Raw genomic sequence first — 16,925 nt, forward strand, 5'->3', positions numbered from 1 at the left:
ACTTTTGTCTATATAGTATAGTAACAGTTTGTTAGAATATGTTTGATCTCATTGTGGTATATTAGGATAAAAAGTTACATGTTAACATCATCTATATTACAATGTACCTGGAACACAAAATTCTCATCAAACTGTGGGTTCAAGGTTTTACGCTTCGTCTTTGACTGTAGATAACGTCTCTCATCAGGCAAGAGATGCATTTTTACAAATGGGTTGCATGAGTCTGGGCTGAACTGGAGGTTCCTCACTTTGATAAGTGACACTACAAGCCTTTCTGTCTCATATTCATATTCCACGGCAAACCAGATACGGCCAATATTTCCCTCCGGAAAATCAGTTTCTTCATTGTCTTCTGGATATTTATATAAGGCCGGGTTGATGGAACCCAGAACATAAGCGCCACCTAATTGAAAGATGTAAAGCAAGTAAAGAGCCAAAGCATGATGCTTAACAACAAGACTGACCACAAGTACAGCCTGACGAATTCTACAGGTATTTATTCATTGACTAGCATGCACTAATAATATTCCTGAGAAGTCTTGAGAAAGTACTAGAATATTTATTTTACCCATAGAAAAGAATGATGATCGTGGTTGGAAATCTGGAGCAATATAGGGCTCATTGTCATCCTGAATACGTTCTCCATTCTGTAATCCAACCCAGTCTCGCCCATGAAACTTTGGAGGAACAATGAAGGGCACACTTTTATTCCTTGAATTAGCAGAAAAATAGAGAAGAGTAAAAACTGATACTGTCATTTTGACTAAAAAGTTTGAAATATCTTTCATTTTTACTATAAATGAAAACAATCAATAACATGTAGAGGGTTATCTACGTAAATTCACTATACAACTAGATGCTGACTACAGTTCAAATTTAGAAGAAGGCATTTGTCGCTTTGTCATTATGGACTGTTTTTAGTAGACTGCTGGATATTATCCATATTAGAATTGCACTGAAACGTAACAAAACGTGGAAAAATAAAGGGGTATAAATACTTTACATATTTTAAGGATTTGTTCCATGGCAAGAACTTATCCCGTTATCCACAAGATATCTGATAAGTGTTTGATTGACAGGAGGCTCATCTCTAGGGCTCATGTTCACCATTGGAATAGAGCGGCAGACAAGCAAACTTTACGGGGCTACCAGAGATAGCCCAGTACAAGCACTTGGCAGCTCCATAGAGCTCTTCTTTCATGATCCACTCATGATTTTGGCTCCAAAAACTGCAACAATAAACTAGCAAGTGTGGCCATATCCTAAATAAAGGACTGGTATTAGCATGTATTAATTTTTTATCGTCTGAAAATATCTGTCTATTTTAAAATGCAATATATTCACTTTTGCAAACATTTTAAATTTCTCCATTACAAAAACTTTGCAAATAGACTTCAAACGCTACTCTTTTGTGTGTGTATAGCTTTAAGGTACACACATGAATCTCTATAACTACCAACTAGCCAACTAACACAGTCATGTGTTACTATGGCTATACACATTAGGTTATGTTCACACTGGCGTTTTGAATTCCGTTTCAGGGATCTCACAAACAGTCCAAAACGGATCAGTTCAGCCCCAATGCATTCTGAATGGATAAGGATCCGTTCAGAATGCATCAGTTTGGCTCCGTTGTGCCTCCATTCCTCTCTAGATGCGGACACCAAAACGCCTCCTGGCGATGCAGAGCCAAACGGATCCGTTCTGACTTACAATGGAAGTCAATGGGGACGGATCCGTTTTCACTGACACAATATTGTGCAATTGACTTTCAATGTAACTCAAGACGGATCAGTTTTGACTTAGACTTTTTTTAAAAAGAATAATGCAAACGGATACCATCGTTTGCATTATAGGTGCGGATCCGTCTGTGCAGATACCAGACGGATCCGCACCTAACGCAGGTGTGAAAGTAGCCTTAGATCAATGTCAGTCTATTCCACCAATTTCACAGGGTTCAGCTAATAATCCAATAGCAGCAGCTCAAGCTCTTTCTTTGGAGCATGTTCAAGCACATTGGTTTTACTTTGTTTCATATATTTTGGCAGTGACTTATTCCCCTATCCTTACTGAAATAAACAGGCATGCCTAGCTGAGCCAATTGTGCGTGCTTCTGAATGAGTCTGGATGGATAGCTTTCAGCCACGTAAGTACTCGATGAACAGCTATCCAGTCAGAGCCATATCTACAGCTCACGCTGACCATGGCACTGAGAATGAGAATGCCCTCATTTCGGCGCTGTTCCTATATGCATTTTTGTTTGCACCAAATGGGCTGAATTCTAACACAGCCTTAGTCAATGTGCTTTAGTTGTTGCTTATGCTAATACTTAATATACTGTGGACCATAGTACCATACAATAACATCATAATAGTACTGTACACATTCATGTCTTGGTGCATAAAACGACTTAAGTGCATAAAACATACAATAACAGAGTCAAGCTACGGATGTAGGCAGGGGCGTAGCGTGGGGGGGGCCAGGGGGGCCGTTGCCCCGGGCGCCAAATTGTAGGGGGCGCCAGGCAGAAGGCAGTAAAATGAGGGTGATGGAAGCCTATGGCTCCCATCCCCTCCGTTCCGCCTGGCATCAAGCTTTAAAACGCAGTAGAGCGGCGCAGGAGTCCAGGAGATCGTGATTATATGACCGTGACCTCCTGCGCCGGGTCTCGCGAGATGACGCGGCGCAGGAGGCCACGGTGATGTGTTCCTGACTGCCTGCGCCGGGTCTCGCGAGATGACGCGATGACGCGGCGCAGGAGGCCACGGTGATGTGTTCCTGACTGCCTGCGCCGGGACGCCCAAGCAAAGACTGCAAGAGGTGATGAAGAGAGGTGAGTACTTTTTATTTTTTTTTATGTAAGTACTGGGGGCCATACTGGGGGCACTATGGAGGTGGCCAGTATATTTAAAGAATGGGTACCGTTTTATATTATACAGAGGGGCCATGATACATTATACAGAAGGCCATTATATATTATAGTTATACAGAAGGGGCCATAATAAATAATAATTATACAAAGGAGCCATTATATATTATACAGAGGGGCCATTATAATAATACAGAGGGGCCATTATATATTATAATAATACAGAGGGGCCATTATATATTATAGTTATACAGAGGGGGCCATAATAAATAATAATTATACAAAGGAGCCATTATATATTATACAGAGGGGCCATTATAATAATACAGAGGGGCCATTATATATTATAATAATACAGAGGGGCCATTATATATTAGAATTATACAAGGGGGCCATAATATATAATAATTATACAGAGGGCCCATTATTAATAGCCTCTCTGTATAACTATAATATATAATGGCCCCTCTGTATTATTATAATATATAATGGCCCCTCTGTATAATATATAATGGCTCCTTTGTATAATTATTATTTATTATGGCCCCTTCTGTATAACTATAATATATAATGGCCTCTCTGTATATTATATATAGTGACCCCTCTGTAATATTAGGATATATAATGGCCCCCTCTGTATTAATATTATATATATATAATGCCCCTCTGTATAATTATTATATATAATGACCCCTCTGTAATATTAGGATATATAATGGACCCTCTGGATAATTATTATATATAATGGCCCCCTCTGTATTATTAGGATATATAATGGCCCATTATATATCCTAATATTACAGAGGGGTCATTATACAGAGTGGGGCATTATATATAATAATAATAACTAATATTAATAAAACTCTGCAGAGATGTGACGTGGCTGAAAGAAGGTGTCATGGCGGTCTTATCTCTGAATGAAGATGCTGAGGAAAGTCTACATCACAGGAGACGTCACTGGATGGATGAGGTATGTGGTGCTGTATTATACTGTATATTTTGTAGTGATGTATGTAATGTCCAAACACATATTTGTTATACGGTAGGGTTGGGGGGGGGGGTGGATTGAGAATTTGGCGCATCCCTGCTGCATCCTGGCCCCAGACTTCAGGTCACACTGTGCGTGTTCTGAATTCTGGGGCCTTATACCCATCTACTACATCATCTGTACTTAGAGCGTTGTCACCATGTTATCTGTGGTGTTACATAGGACTGCTACATTAGCTGTAAAAGGGGCGTGTCCACAGGTTGGGAGGGGGGGGGGGGGGCGCAATACATGGCTCGCCCCGGGTGCTGGCAACCCACGCTACGCCACTGGATGTAGGAGTTAACACACATGCTTTATGAGACGGGTTATCTAAACTAAATGCGTTAAGCAAACACCTTCAATTGCCTTTCAATGGCTTTTGTTTCAAGATAACGCGATGAGTTAAGAAATTTGAGTTGAGTTTGTGTTAACCATGCTACATCTGTAGATTGTGTACCAGAACCAATCTAACTGCATAGCATAACAGAACCTAATTTACTACATAGATACATCAACAGGAACAAATCTACTGAATAGATACCATAACCAAGCTAACTCCACAGATATGAAAACTGACCCAATATTACTCCTTAGATATCGGAATCTGAAACAAATTTACTACATAGATATGAAAGTACAACCCAGCTCAATTAACAGAGACCGTATGTTAGCAGAATCAAGACTACTGCATGACATTAGTAACAGAGCCAAGTCTAGTTGGAGGGGAAAACTGTTTATACGATATGCCTGAGACCTGCGAACGTCAGAAGATTTGCCATCCTTGTTGGAAACGTATGCAACGATTGCCAGTAGCATGCAAATAGTATACAAATGTTTCTTCTTAGGAAATAGTAAATCTGACAAACCCATGAGTTTTAGTCAACTAGCCATAGCCACTTCTGTGTGATTGGTAATAAAAATGCTTCCCAACGTGTATACTATTATACACATTGGTTTACGTTTTTTTATTTACACTGAAAAGCGTAGCTGAATACACAATAAAAAGGTATCTATTCATCCTCCAGAAATAAAAAAGGAAGGGGGCAGGCTGGTTCATCCATACATTCATATCTCTACCTTCCTTAACTGGCAAGCATGGTCTAATCTTTAATAAGTTGGGAGCTGAACCCCTGGTGTAGTGAGACCCGTCTCCTTACTTGCTGGGTCTCACAGTACCACTCATGCTTGTTAGGTTGTATTTACACCTGCAGTCACATTAGGTTTCTGCAAAATGTTGCAGTTCTAAATGTGATTTTGACAAAATATGGACACACCTGTAAATACAGCCTTGAAGGGGTTTTCCGAGATTTTTATACTGATGACTTATCCTCTGAAAAGGGTCATCAGTATATGATCGGTGTGTGACTGACACCTGGGTCCCCATCCGAGTGCTCCTTCTTCCAGCTTGCCAAGCACAGAGTGTACATTGTATTTTGGCTGTGTTGGCATAGCACTCAGCCCCATTGACTTCAAGCTGAGCTGCTCCTAGGCCATGTGACCGATAAACGCGCCGTCACTGGGCTAGGAAAAGCTAAGGGAGAGCTGTGGTTCTCACCGGAGAGCTGGTGCCTTCTCAAACAACTGATCAGTTGAGGTAATGGGTGTTGGGCCAGCGGGTAGGTCATCAATATAAAAATCTTGAAAAACTCTTTTAATGACCAAGAATGCAGACAGACCTTTTTCTAATCAGCCCTCCTGCTCAATAAGAATACTGAATTCCATAGCTGCCCAGAGCAGGACATCCTCCAAGCAACTGCTACAGAGAGAACATTGAGTGTATGTGTTAGCTGATGTATAATACAGCAGCCACCCACAGATCTCTCTCTGTTATACATTTCCAATACACATAGACTGGCACTCCACCGCCATTTGTGAGCTGTTTCTATAGACATCTACAGTAGTATCTGCCAGCTGCAATTGATGTATTACATTAAATTGCCAACCATTAGCTCCTATAAGCTTCCAAAAAGAGAAAAAAACATAGATCACACATCCACAATCTCTGATTGATCTGTTGCTTCTCAGCACAATTTACATTGCTTTGTAGCATAATTACTAGTATACAACACTGTAGTCCACTCCTTTAAGCTGTATGGCCCTGTATCTAATGTGTATAGCTGTCCCTATTCCTTCAATGTCTTCTAACACAGTAAGTTCCTAATCAGTAAGCTAGCAAGAACCATGGGGAAGAATAACACCACTGGTGGTTCCAAAGAAACAAGGCTCGTTTGTAGCCTAGCTATAATTATGGAAACAATGGGGCAGATGTTCTAATAATGTCTAAAAGTAAGTGTAAGGCCCTATTACACAGGCAGATTATTGTAAAGGTGATCGCTAACGATCATTTGGCAGTGTGATACTGCCACTGATTACCCGATGAATGAGCAAACGCTACTTCATCGGGTAATTGGGATCTTTTAATATGTTAAAAATTCCTAGTTTACTGGCAGCAGATCGCTGCTGCTGGCAAACAATAGGACAGCATAGAGACAAGAGATGCATTAGCGATTGCTTGTCCCTATACTGAGGAGGAGATCACTTCCCTCCCGACAGTCATCTGCTCTATCTGCCTGTGTAATAGGGCCTTTAAACTGTGCCAGGTTTATCACAGTGGCAGATGCAGGATGATAAATCTGTTGCATCTTTAGACTGCCTATTCTAATTTGACACCACCTAGAAGGTAGCTTATTTTTAGCTTAGTTATATCGTTTTTTGGCTGTTACACCAAAAGTGCGCCAAAACCTTGGCTGCACGGAGCTGCATTTAATAGGGTTTTCAGAGACTTTTTACTGCAGACCTATCCAGCGAGTGTTGGTGCCTTCTCAAACAGCTGATTGGAGGGAATCCCAGGTGTCGGACCCCCACAGATCAGATACTGATGACCTACCCAGGCTAGGTGAACAGTAAATAAAACTCTCAGAAAACCCCTTTATGCCACACATAGTCACTTCCTTTCCATGAAGCCATTCTCGTTGTCAGACATGGAGCAAACAAATTTGAAAAGTGTTAAACACTTAAAAATAAATGCAAAGGAAAGTATGTACATCAGTTTTTGGCACAAATTGCACCCCAAAAACTGGAGCATTTTCAATAGTAAGTGTTTCCTGGTATTTTTAATCAAGACTATTTGAAAAGAGCTTATGTTTTATTTTAGATGCATTGGAGCAACGCTGGTAAAAAAAAGCACATCGTCTTGTGTGTAATCATGCAATTTGTGAGGAGGTTTTTACAAAGTTTGGCAGAGTTCCCAAACACGTAATAAAAAATTATCCACAATTCTAATTATTTTACAAGAACTGTAAGAAACCATTAAATAAAATGACATCACAGTTATACATTTGTACCCGATTAGCAGTGATTTATATAAACAATGCATCTAAGTAAAAAAATATATAAAATTACACAATGTGTCCATATGGCAAACCTCATTAGGATCACAGAGAAGTGTCTCACCCCGTGTCCTTGGCATGGCTTAATGAAGGCGAAACAACTCCAGTGGATTGCGTATGTGTCGGTGTGCTCACATTCTGAAGTTCTTCATAGGATGGTCCAATGCACCTTTTCCTCCATAAGATGTAGATACCAATGCCGATCAGAAGCAACAGAAGTGCAGCCCCTACCACACCTCCAGCCACTGCTGCCACCTGTTCTAATAACCAATGAATAGTAGAACTTTAAATATATACATCTTCAGCTTCATAATTATGAATTTTTATTAATCCAGCTATTATTAATATTATTAGAATTTTCACTACAGATGTTTTGGAAATTTGAATGAAAATGCACCAGCACTGCTGATGGTATGCTGGATTGTTGACTTTACCAGGAGACTTGAGGTTATCTTTAAAGTGAATATTCACCCTTTTGGTAAATGAAATATCTAATTTTATAAAACTAAATTCTCTTCAAAACATATATTAAAAAAGCCAAAATATAATGGCAGCATAATGAACAGATTAAGAACAATACTGTCTCTAACGAATATTTCTTTTACACATGTCAAATATTTTAGGCAGTTAACCTAATCTGTACTTGTGACAACTTTAATTTCATAGCTTTAAAGGCTATGTACACCTTCAGAGGGATTATATTTAATGATTGCATGTTACTTATTTTTGTCTAAAAATAAAAAAAAATTCAGTTGGTCTTTATTAAAAATATTGAGCTGTTCTGTCACAAAGCATTAACTGTTTTTCTAGCTATGTGACTGGTACTTTCACTTTTACGTTGTCCCGTAATCTAATATACCTTATCTCTAAACTACTGACAGGTCATAAACACTTATTTAAGCCACATTCTTATCAGTAAGATAAGAACTGAGCTATAATGAGTGTTCATAATGTAAGAGAGCAAAGATAAGTCTGTCTGCTTCTGGTCTGACAGAAAGGACAAAATCCAAAGGAAGCTACTTGAGCATGTCAGCTCTGTACAGAAAAAAGGACACCATATTTTTTATAAAGACCAATTTAAATTTTGTTAGCTTAAAATGACTACAATGCAATCATTTAAAAAAAATGACCCCAAAGGTGTACATAGACTTTAAGAAAACTTGGTAAGGTTTCTTCCACATTTGTGGCACAGCTTTCCAGCAGGCTGTTCCAGCATAAAATGCAGGGAATTGGCCGGACAACGTGCAACATTTTTTTTCCAGCTGAATACTGTCATATTTGCCGGGTAGCAGCCGGATCTCAACAAGACCCAATTATAGTTAATGGGGCCAGTGGGCATTCCTGTAACACCTGACAATGCCTTATCCAGCGGATCCAGCAGGCTGTTCTCTGCCTGAAGGTTGTGCTGCAAATGTGAAACTTGCCCAAGTATGGAGTACGTGAAGTTATTTATTTGTAGTGTTTCTTGGTTCACCTCTGCACGGTCAGTGAAATATGCAGCTTCTGGGAAACCTAGTACATTAAATGTTAAAAATGGGTAAGATAAAGGGTGTATAAATAAAAGAATATCAATTGTATTTATTTAAAGGGGTTTTTTGGTTAACGTTTATCACATATCTACATGATAGGTGACAAATGTATAATCACTGGGGGTCTGACTGGTGGGATCCCCACTGTTCAAGAAATCAGGGGTCTCAGAGTTCCTTGTGTGATGTGCAGGAATGACCAGCACTCCATTCACTTCTGTGGAACTGCCTAGTATAGTGTTTAGCTTTCTCCAACAGTCCCACAGAGGTGAATGGAGCAGTGTTCACACAGGCACACCATTGCTCTATTAATAAAGGCGATTCATTTGTGGGATCGGTGGAGATCCCAGAGATGGGACCCCAATCAATATTATATTTACATCACCGAGCTTGTGGATAGGTGATAAATGTCTGCAGAAAACCCTCTTTAAAGGGAACCTGTCACCAGTTTTATGGTGTCAGTAACTAAGGGCAACATAAATAAGTGACTGATTCTCTTAGCAAAATGCTGGGTCACTTTCTTTAATTGACCCAGTCAATCTGCCAACATCTTGTATTGAAAAGCTCCAGCTGATAATGATGAGTCATAAATATTTATGAGCTCCTGACTCTCCCCGCCCACCTGCTGCTGAATGACAGTTATTTTCCATATGAATCAGCAGCAGGTGGGCAGGGGAGTGGCTATAGCTCTGAATTAAATATACGCTGGACTCAATGACATCACGCCGGACTCGAATCAGCTCATTAGCATGCGGCATGCGGCATCTTTGTATGTATATTATGAGGTAACCATCTGTCACATCAGTAAGTGAATACATCTAAGGTACTTTTTAGTAGTTAATGATTGTATATAATTACTTAGATTATAATCAAACATCCACATGACAGGTTCCCTTTAAGATATAACACATACTTGAGCTCATGCACATGAACGCATTTTCTTTCCGTGTCCGTTCGTTTTTTTTTTGCGGACCGGGTGCGGAACCATTCATTTCAATGGGTCCGCAAAAAAAATGGAAGTTACTCCGTGTGCATTTAGTTTCCATATGTCCATATTTCCGTTCCGCAAAAAAACTGAGCATGTCCTATTGTCCGCATTACAGACAATGATAGTACTGTTCTGTTAGGGGGCAGCTGCTCCTTTCTGCAAAATACGGAATGCACACGGACGTCATCCGTATTTTTGGCGGATCTGTTTTTTGCGGACTTGTGCATGATCCCTTAGAATGTTTAGACCACTAAACATGCCCTTTACATTTTCAATAAGCATTATTAAAATCTTCAGACCTGATTTTTAATGGTGAGAACAATATTTTACATAAGAACAAACAAGAGATTTTCCTATTCACTTGCCCTTTTACACTACTGAATAGAAACATTACTGTAAAGCAATATAATCCTGTTATTTAAAGGAGAAGTATCTAATATTGGGAATATTAGGTCAGAAAGCCTTCTCTTTGTCTGGGGAAAAGCTTTTATATCTGAATGCAGTAGAGTGGTTTGTTGGCAACCGTCTGATAACTAGCACTTAGGGCACATGCCCTACCTGCCCTCCTTCTAGCAATACCCTGGTTAGTTCTATTCTTCTTGTACTCATTCATTTACATCCAAACCCAATGTATTCTATGTGAGTCCTGTCATATATTTAAAAAATGGTCTTCATTAAGAGGTCTAGTAATATGCTAGTGTTATTCCATAATGACTGACAACATGACTGGTTTGCATAATGACTGACAACACGTTCATTTACTATTTATTTTGGCACTGAGCCACCTAACATTAATTTCAAGAAAACACTGCGAAGATTGTTTCCAGCGCATAAGAAAACATTCCGTATTCTGGTATAATAAATCAGAAAGCAGTTTGCCTCTCTCTGTACATAAAAACAATTTTGAAGATTTTCAGTGCTATCACTTTACAAACGAATCTGTCTACCTTTCTTGGGGGGATTGGTTGATCTATCTAAGAATCCTTCATCAGTATAGTTGGACATGTTTTGTTTTCTGTTAGAAATGCATTCTGGATTCTCACATAACTGGTTACTTCAGTAATATGCTGCCATAACCTGAGTTCCCACACAATTCATGACCATGACATACATGAGATAAGCAATGCAGATGGAAAACTGCTGCTGAATTACAGTTTCCCTCAGCTTATAGAGGAGAAGGAGTAATAGAGGTCTGCTCACAGTCCTGCTCCATTCACCTACGTGAGAATAGGCTGTCATGAAATTTTACTGATTTTGATATTGTTATACACAAGTTCCTTCCAGCAAAATGACATAAATGAAAATGCCATGTACAGTCTTGAATGAGCTAATTCCAACTGTGTACTGCAAGAGCATTCACCGCCAGCTATCTAAATTAGCTATTTCATATGAAAAATTAAATGCACAGTATATTATTTCTTACACAGAGATAAAAGATAAATCAAGGGATCAAACATGTTTCCCCTAAATACTGAAGAAGTAATTTGTTATGTCTTCTTTATGTTGTGGTTAATTCTATATTGCGGTTATTAACTTTTCCATTGTGTGTGTACACAAATGCATCCTGCCTAGAACTTCCAGCCAAGAATATCTACTGTAAACTCCCAGCTACAGGTGTTCCGAGGCACAGGTAACTCACCAGACATTGCTGCCTGTCCTTGGGTGCAGGGAGAAGCAGTTGTTAGAAGGTATTTCTGGGGTTTCTGGGTTCTCTTTCTTGGTGTCCTTATGTGCTGCTCAAACCATGTTGTAGACCTTAGACATGAACCTTAGCTTAGCCTCCAGTCACACTCCTGTCATGATCGCCTCCTCATTGAGCTGTGCTGTGAAGTCGCCTGAGTCCTCCCCTCCTACTGTACACACAGTGATCTATGTCTTATGTTGTGAGTAGAAGGACCTTGCAGAGGCGGAGAGTATATGGATGATAATAAGACATTTCTTCATTTGTCTTCTCCTTCACAAGCAGCTGCTTCTCTTGGATCATATATATATATATATATATATATATATATATATATATATATATATGTTTATAGCATAGGCATTGTAATTGATGAGGATAATGCATCTAGTATTTAAAGGATTATACAGTACATAAAATGATAATACATAAAAAGCTCTATTTTCATCTTCCTTGTATACAAATCAATATTTCACCAACAAATGCCTAAAATGTTTATTGTCATTGCCATCAGCGAAAAGATTATGAAATAACATATACAACAATCCTCTGATATATACAGTAGCAATAGAGTTAAAACACAGGAAATGTATCTCAATATGACCACAAATTCCAACATACCAAATTCATATTGTCACATATTCATTCATGCATGAGGTTACCAAAGCAGTTGAACAATCATCTGGTGAACATTCATTTTGCAGACACGGTCATATACATTTCAGTCCACACTGGCCGTTACAGTTGTTCAAACTACCCATACATGATCAATGACACCAGGCAATACCCCTCTTACTATTCGAAACTGATTTTACAAACTTTGTTCACCCTTTAGGTATGCCACAAGAATTTAGAGGAACATGGAAGTTACATTTCAAAATTTTACTTTTTTTGTGCAGATTTTCTATTTTTATCCATAATATCCTGATTCTGAAGCCTACTGAAACACTCCATATGTGGTTGTAAATTGCTGTATGAGCACCCCACTGGGCTCAGAAGGGAAGGATCACCATATGGTATTTGGAGGGCAGATTTCACTGGAATACATTTAAGGCACCATGTCACATTTGAAGACACCCTGAGGTACCCCTACAGTGGAAACACCCAAAAAGTGACCCTATTTTGGAAACTGCACCACTCAAATTATTAAAAACAGATTTTACTAAGTGTGTTAGCCCTTTAGATCTTCCAGGAGAATTAAAAGAAAATAGAGGTGAAATTTAAAAAAGAAACCCTTTTTTTGGCAGATTTTCAATTTTAATCTATTTTTTCCTGTAACACAGCAACGGCAAAACAAACCTCAATATTGATTACTCTGATTCTGTAATTTTCTGGTAAACTGCTTTATGGGCATGCGGCAGGGCTCATAAGGAAAGGCATGCTATATCTTTTTTGGTGGGCAGATTTTGCTGGAGTAGTTTTTGGGCACTATACCACATTTGAAGACCCTATGGTGGAAACCCCCCAAAAGTTTTTATAGGGGTTCAGTGAGTACTTTGGCCCAACAGGTATTTCATAGAATTTATAGACCATTGGCTGTGAAAATGTCGCTTTAGGCCCCAGTATTTAATTTTTACAAGGGGTAACATGAGAAAATCATCTCTCAATTTGGTATAGGAACACCCCATCTGTGGTTGTAAAGTGATGTGTGGACACACTACAGGGGTCAGAAGACAAAGAGTACTATGTTCATTTCAGGCCTAGATTGGTGATTTATACAGCACTGGCCAACAGCTGCAGAGGCTCTGAGGCAGGGGCGTTGCCAGGTTAAAACATTTGGGGCATGATGTTTTGACCCAGGCCCCGAATGTCCTGCCTGCCAGCTAGATACAACTGTATTACCATCCTCAGGATGGCAATACAGTTGAATCTAATGCCCTGCAAGAGCTGAAGGACCTGTGATTGACATCACAGGTCATGCGATCAGTTCTAAATGCAGTAGCTGAAAGGGACCTGTGATGATGTTACCATCATGTGACCAGTGCAAGAGAGAACATCTCAGCTGTGAAGAGAAGTCCTAGGAAGAAGCTGTGGGGAGGTCTGCTACATGAGGAGAGGTTAATGAAAGGAGAAAGAGAGCAATGCTGGTAGTTGTAGTTATTTAACTGGCACTGTATGTTAGGGCTAAAGGGAGAGAAGTTATTTACATGGGACAGTAGGGTAGAGTGATGTTATTTACATGGGACTGAAAGTTGAGGGGGTGATATTATTTACTTGGGAATGCATGTTGGAGGTGGCTGGGGTAGGCTGATGTTATTTACATGGAACTATATGGTGAAGGCGGCTGTGGGAGGGAGTGATATATTTTACGTGGAACTGAATGTTGAGGGGTAATGTTATTTACATGGGACTGCATATTGGAGGTGGCTGGGAAGGGGTTGATTTTTATTTATATGGGACTGTATCTCGAAGGCGTCTGGGGGAGAGAGTGATGTTATTTACATTGGACTGAATATTGAGGGGGTGATGCTATTTACATGGGACTGTATGTTGAAGGCAGCTGGGAAGGGGATGATGTTCTTTACATGGGACTGTATGTTGAAGGCGGATGTTATTTATGTAGGACTGTATATTGGAGGGGGCAGAAGAGATGGTGTGATGTTATTTACATGGGACTGTATATTGGAGGGGGCTGGAGAGATGGTGTGATGGTACAGTATATACATGGGACTCTATGATACAGGGAGGGAAATAATGTTATTTACACAGGACTGTATGGTGGAGGGGCTGAGGAATTATTATTTCTGAGGACACTAAACGGAGGAATATTACTACAAGGGGTACTGCAGGGGGCATTATAAATACTGGGGGTGCTTCAGGGTGAGCATTATAACAGTAGGGGGCAATATAAATACTGTGAGCACTTCAGAGCCAGCATTATAACGGTAGGGGGCGATATATAAATACTGGGGGCACTGTAGAGGCATTATAACAATAGGGGGTAATATAAATAATGGGGCACATCAAGGGTGAGCATTATAACAGTAGGGGGCATTATAAATACTGTGGGACTGTAGGGGCATTATAAACCCAGGGGACATTAGGCATTCTTATTACTACTGGGGGCTCTATAGGAGGGACTTATAGATCCACATTATTTCTACTAAGAACACTATGGAGGGGCTTATTATTACTGAGGGGTTTGTAGAGAGCTTTATTGCCGCTGGGGGAACAATAGGGGGCCTTATTTCTACTGGGGGCACTGTGAGGGCATTATTAATACTGGAGGGCTCTTCTACTAATGGGGGAACTCTTGGCACAACCAATTAAGACAGAGGACACACATATACAATTATGACAAATATTTTATTGAATAATAAATATTACAACAAAACCATAGACAAATATAAAATAAGTAGCAGCAGTGCAGGCAAGGGGGGAACTCTTGGGAAGCATTATCACTGCTGGGGGCACTGTAGAGGGCAGTAATACTAATGAGGACATTCTAGAAGGGAATTACTATTGGTGGGACTATGAGGAGCACTATTACTATGGGGAAGATTATCTAATTTTTCATTTTTCTTCAGGATATAATTTGGGGGTACAGAAAAGTAAGGAAGCTAAGATGTCTGTGTGTCACACTCTGCAGAGACGAGGCGGCTGTACGGACCAAATGGACAAGATAATGACAGAGAAGATTTACATCGGTGGAGGCGCCACCTGGGAGGCCCTGGATGTGAGAGGTATGTGCTGCTGTATAGCAAGTTCGGTAAAATGTCTTCAGCGTTAGTGTTTGTGCGGGGGGAGGGGTGTTTGCGGTTGGTGGACTTAGAGAGTTGGGCCACATGCATTGGGGCTTGGGGCCTGGATCTTTTGAGAACCTAGCAACCTCCAAGAAGTGACCCCATTTTATAAAAAATCAATTCAGTAGATGGTGCACAGATGTGCCATTTCAGCGCATAACATGTTGTGCCCAGCATGTGCCAGTGTGAAAAGCAAGACCTCTTATCATTATGCTGTGCTTCCTGGTTCAATAAACACCCTACATGTGGCCCTATTCTTTTGCCTGGACATATGATAGGGCTTAGGATTAAAGAGCACCATGCACATTGTAGACCCAATGTGGTGATTTACACATCTTGTGTTGATAACTGCAGAAGCTCTAGGGAATAAATGTAACCCAGGAGAAGTGACCCTGTATCGGAAACGACACCCCTCAAGATATTTTGTTTAAGGAGTGGAGTGAGCATTTTCACCCCATAGGTGTTCTCCAGAAATTAATGAGCAGGGAGACTGTGCAAAATTTAAAGTTGCTATTTCTCCACAGATAAGGCATTTCAGTGCCCAATATGCTGTGTCCAGCTCATGTCACCGGAGACTAGGGCTGCAACGATTAATCGATGTAATCGATTATATTCGATAACTGGATTCGTTGTCGACGAATCCAGTTATCGAATAATCGCCGATTCGTTGCTATTCGGGCAGGCGGGCGGGCGGTCGCTGCATCTTTATTTTACCTTTTTACAATGACGCTCCCGCTCCTGTAACAGCCAGGCAGAGCGGACGGCGGCGTAACGTCACTCACTCACGTGACACGCCTGCTCCGCCTCCTTCATTCATGAAGTGGGCGGAGCAGGCGCGTCACGTGATTGAGTGACGTTACGCCGCCGTCCGCTCTGCCTGGCTGTTACAGGAGCGGGAGCGTCATTGTAAAAAGGTAAAATAAAGATGCAGGCATCGGGGCCGGGGCTGTTAGGGGGAAGGGGGAAGGGGGAATCTGTCTATGGCACTGCTATGGGAAGGGGGGGAGGATCTGTCTATGGCACTGCTATGGGAAGGGGGGGAGGATCTGTCTATGGCACTGCTATGGGGAGGGGGGTCTGTGCACTGTTATGAGGAAAGGGATCTGTGCACTGTTATGAGGAAAGGGATCTGTGCACTGTTATGAGGAAAGGGATCTGTGCACTGTTATGAGGAAAGGGATCTGTGCACTGTTATGCCCATAACAGTGCACAGATCCCCCTCTCCATAACTACGCCGTCCACAGATCCCCCATAACTACGCCGTCCACAGATCCCCCATAACTACGCCGTCCACAGATCCCCCATAACTACGCCGTCCACAGATCCCCCATAACTACGCCGTCCACAGATCCCCCATAACTACGCCGTCCACAGATCCCCCATAACTACGCCGTCCACAGATCCCCCATAACTACGCCGTCCACAGATCCCCCATAAGTGTCGTCCACAGATCCCCCATAATAGTGTCGTCCACAGATCCCCCATAATAGTGGTCCACAGATCCCCCATAATAGTGTCGTCCACAGATCCCCCATAATAGTGTCGTCCACAGATCCCCCATAATAGTGTCGTCCACAGATCCCCCATAATAGTGTCGTCCACAGATCCCCCATAATAGTGTCGTCCACAGATCCCCCATAATAGTGTCGTCCACAGATCCCCCATAATAGTGTCGTCCACAATTTGTTTTAATATGGCCTTT

General features: G+C 40.9%; 1 protein-coding gene across 1 annotated transcript in view; it reads right to left on the reverse strand.

Annotated features, from left to right (window-relative positions):
• Nucleotides 1–11,532, reverse strand: part of LOC122942282 (synaptotagmin-15-like) — a 166,462-nt gene extending 154,930 nt beyond the window's left edge. Inside the window, exons 1-4 of the mRNA XM_044299803.1 lie at nucleotides 11,439–11,532; nucleotides 7,350–7,545; nucleotides 569–711; nucleotides 108–403 (exon numbers count right to left, since the gene is read on the reverse strand). Coding sequence (XP_044155738.1) covers nucleotides 108–403; nucleotides 569–711; nucleotides 7,350–7,545; nucleotides 11,439–11,445 — 642 coding nt within the window. The 5' untranslated portion in view covers nucleotides 11,446–11,532. The remainder of the gene's footprint in view (nucleotides 1–107; nucleotides 404–568; nucleotides 712–7,349; nucleotides 7,546–11,438) is intronic.
• Nucleotides 11,533–16,925: the final 5,393 nt, after the last annotated feature.

The sequence above is a fragment of the Bufo gargarizans genome, chromosome 6 (genome assembly GCF_014858855.1).
Source record: "Bufo gargarizans isolate SCDJY-AF-19 chromosome 6, ASM1485885v1, whole genome shotgun sequence".
Taxonomy (NCBI): domain Eukaryota; kingdom Metazoa; phylum Chordata; class Amphibia; order Anura; family Bufonidae; genus Bufo; species Bufo gargarizans.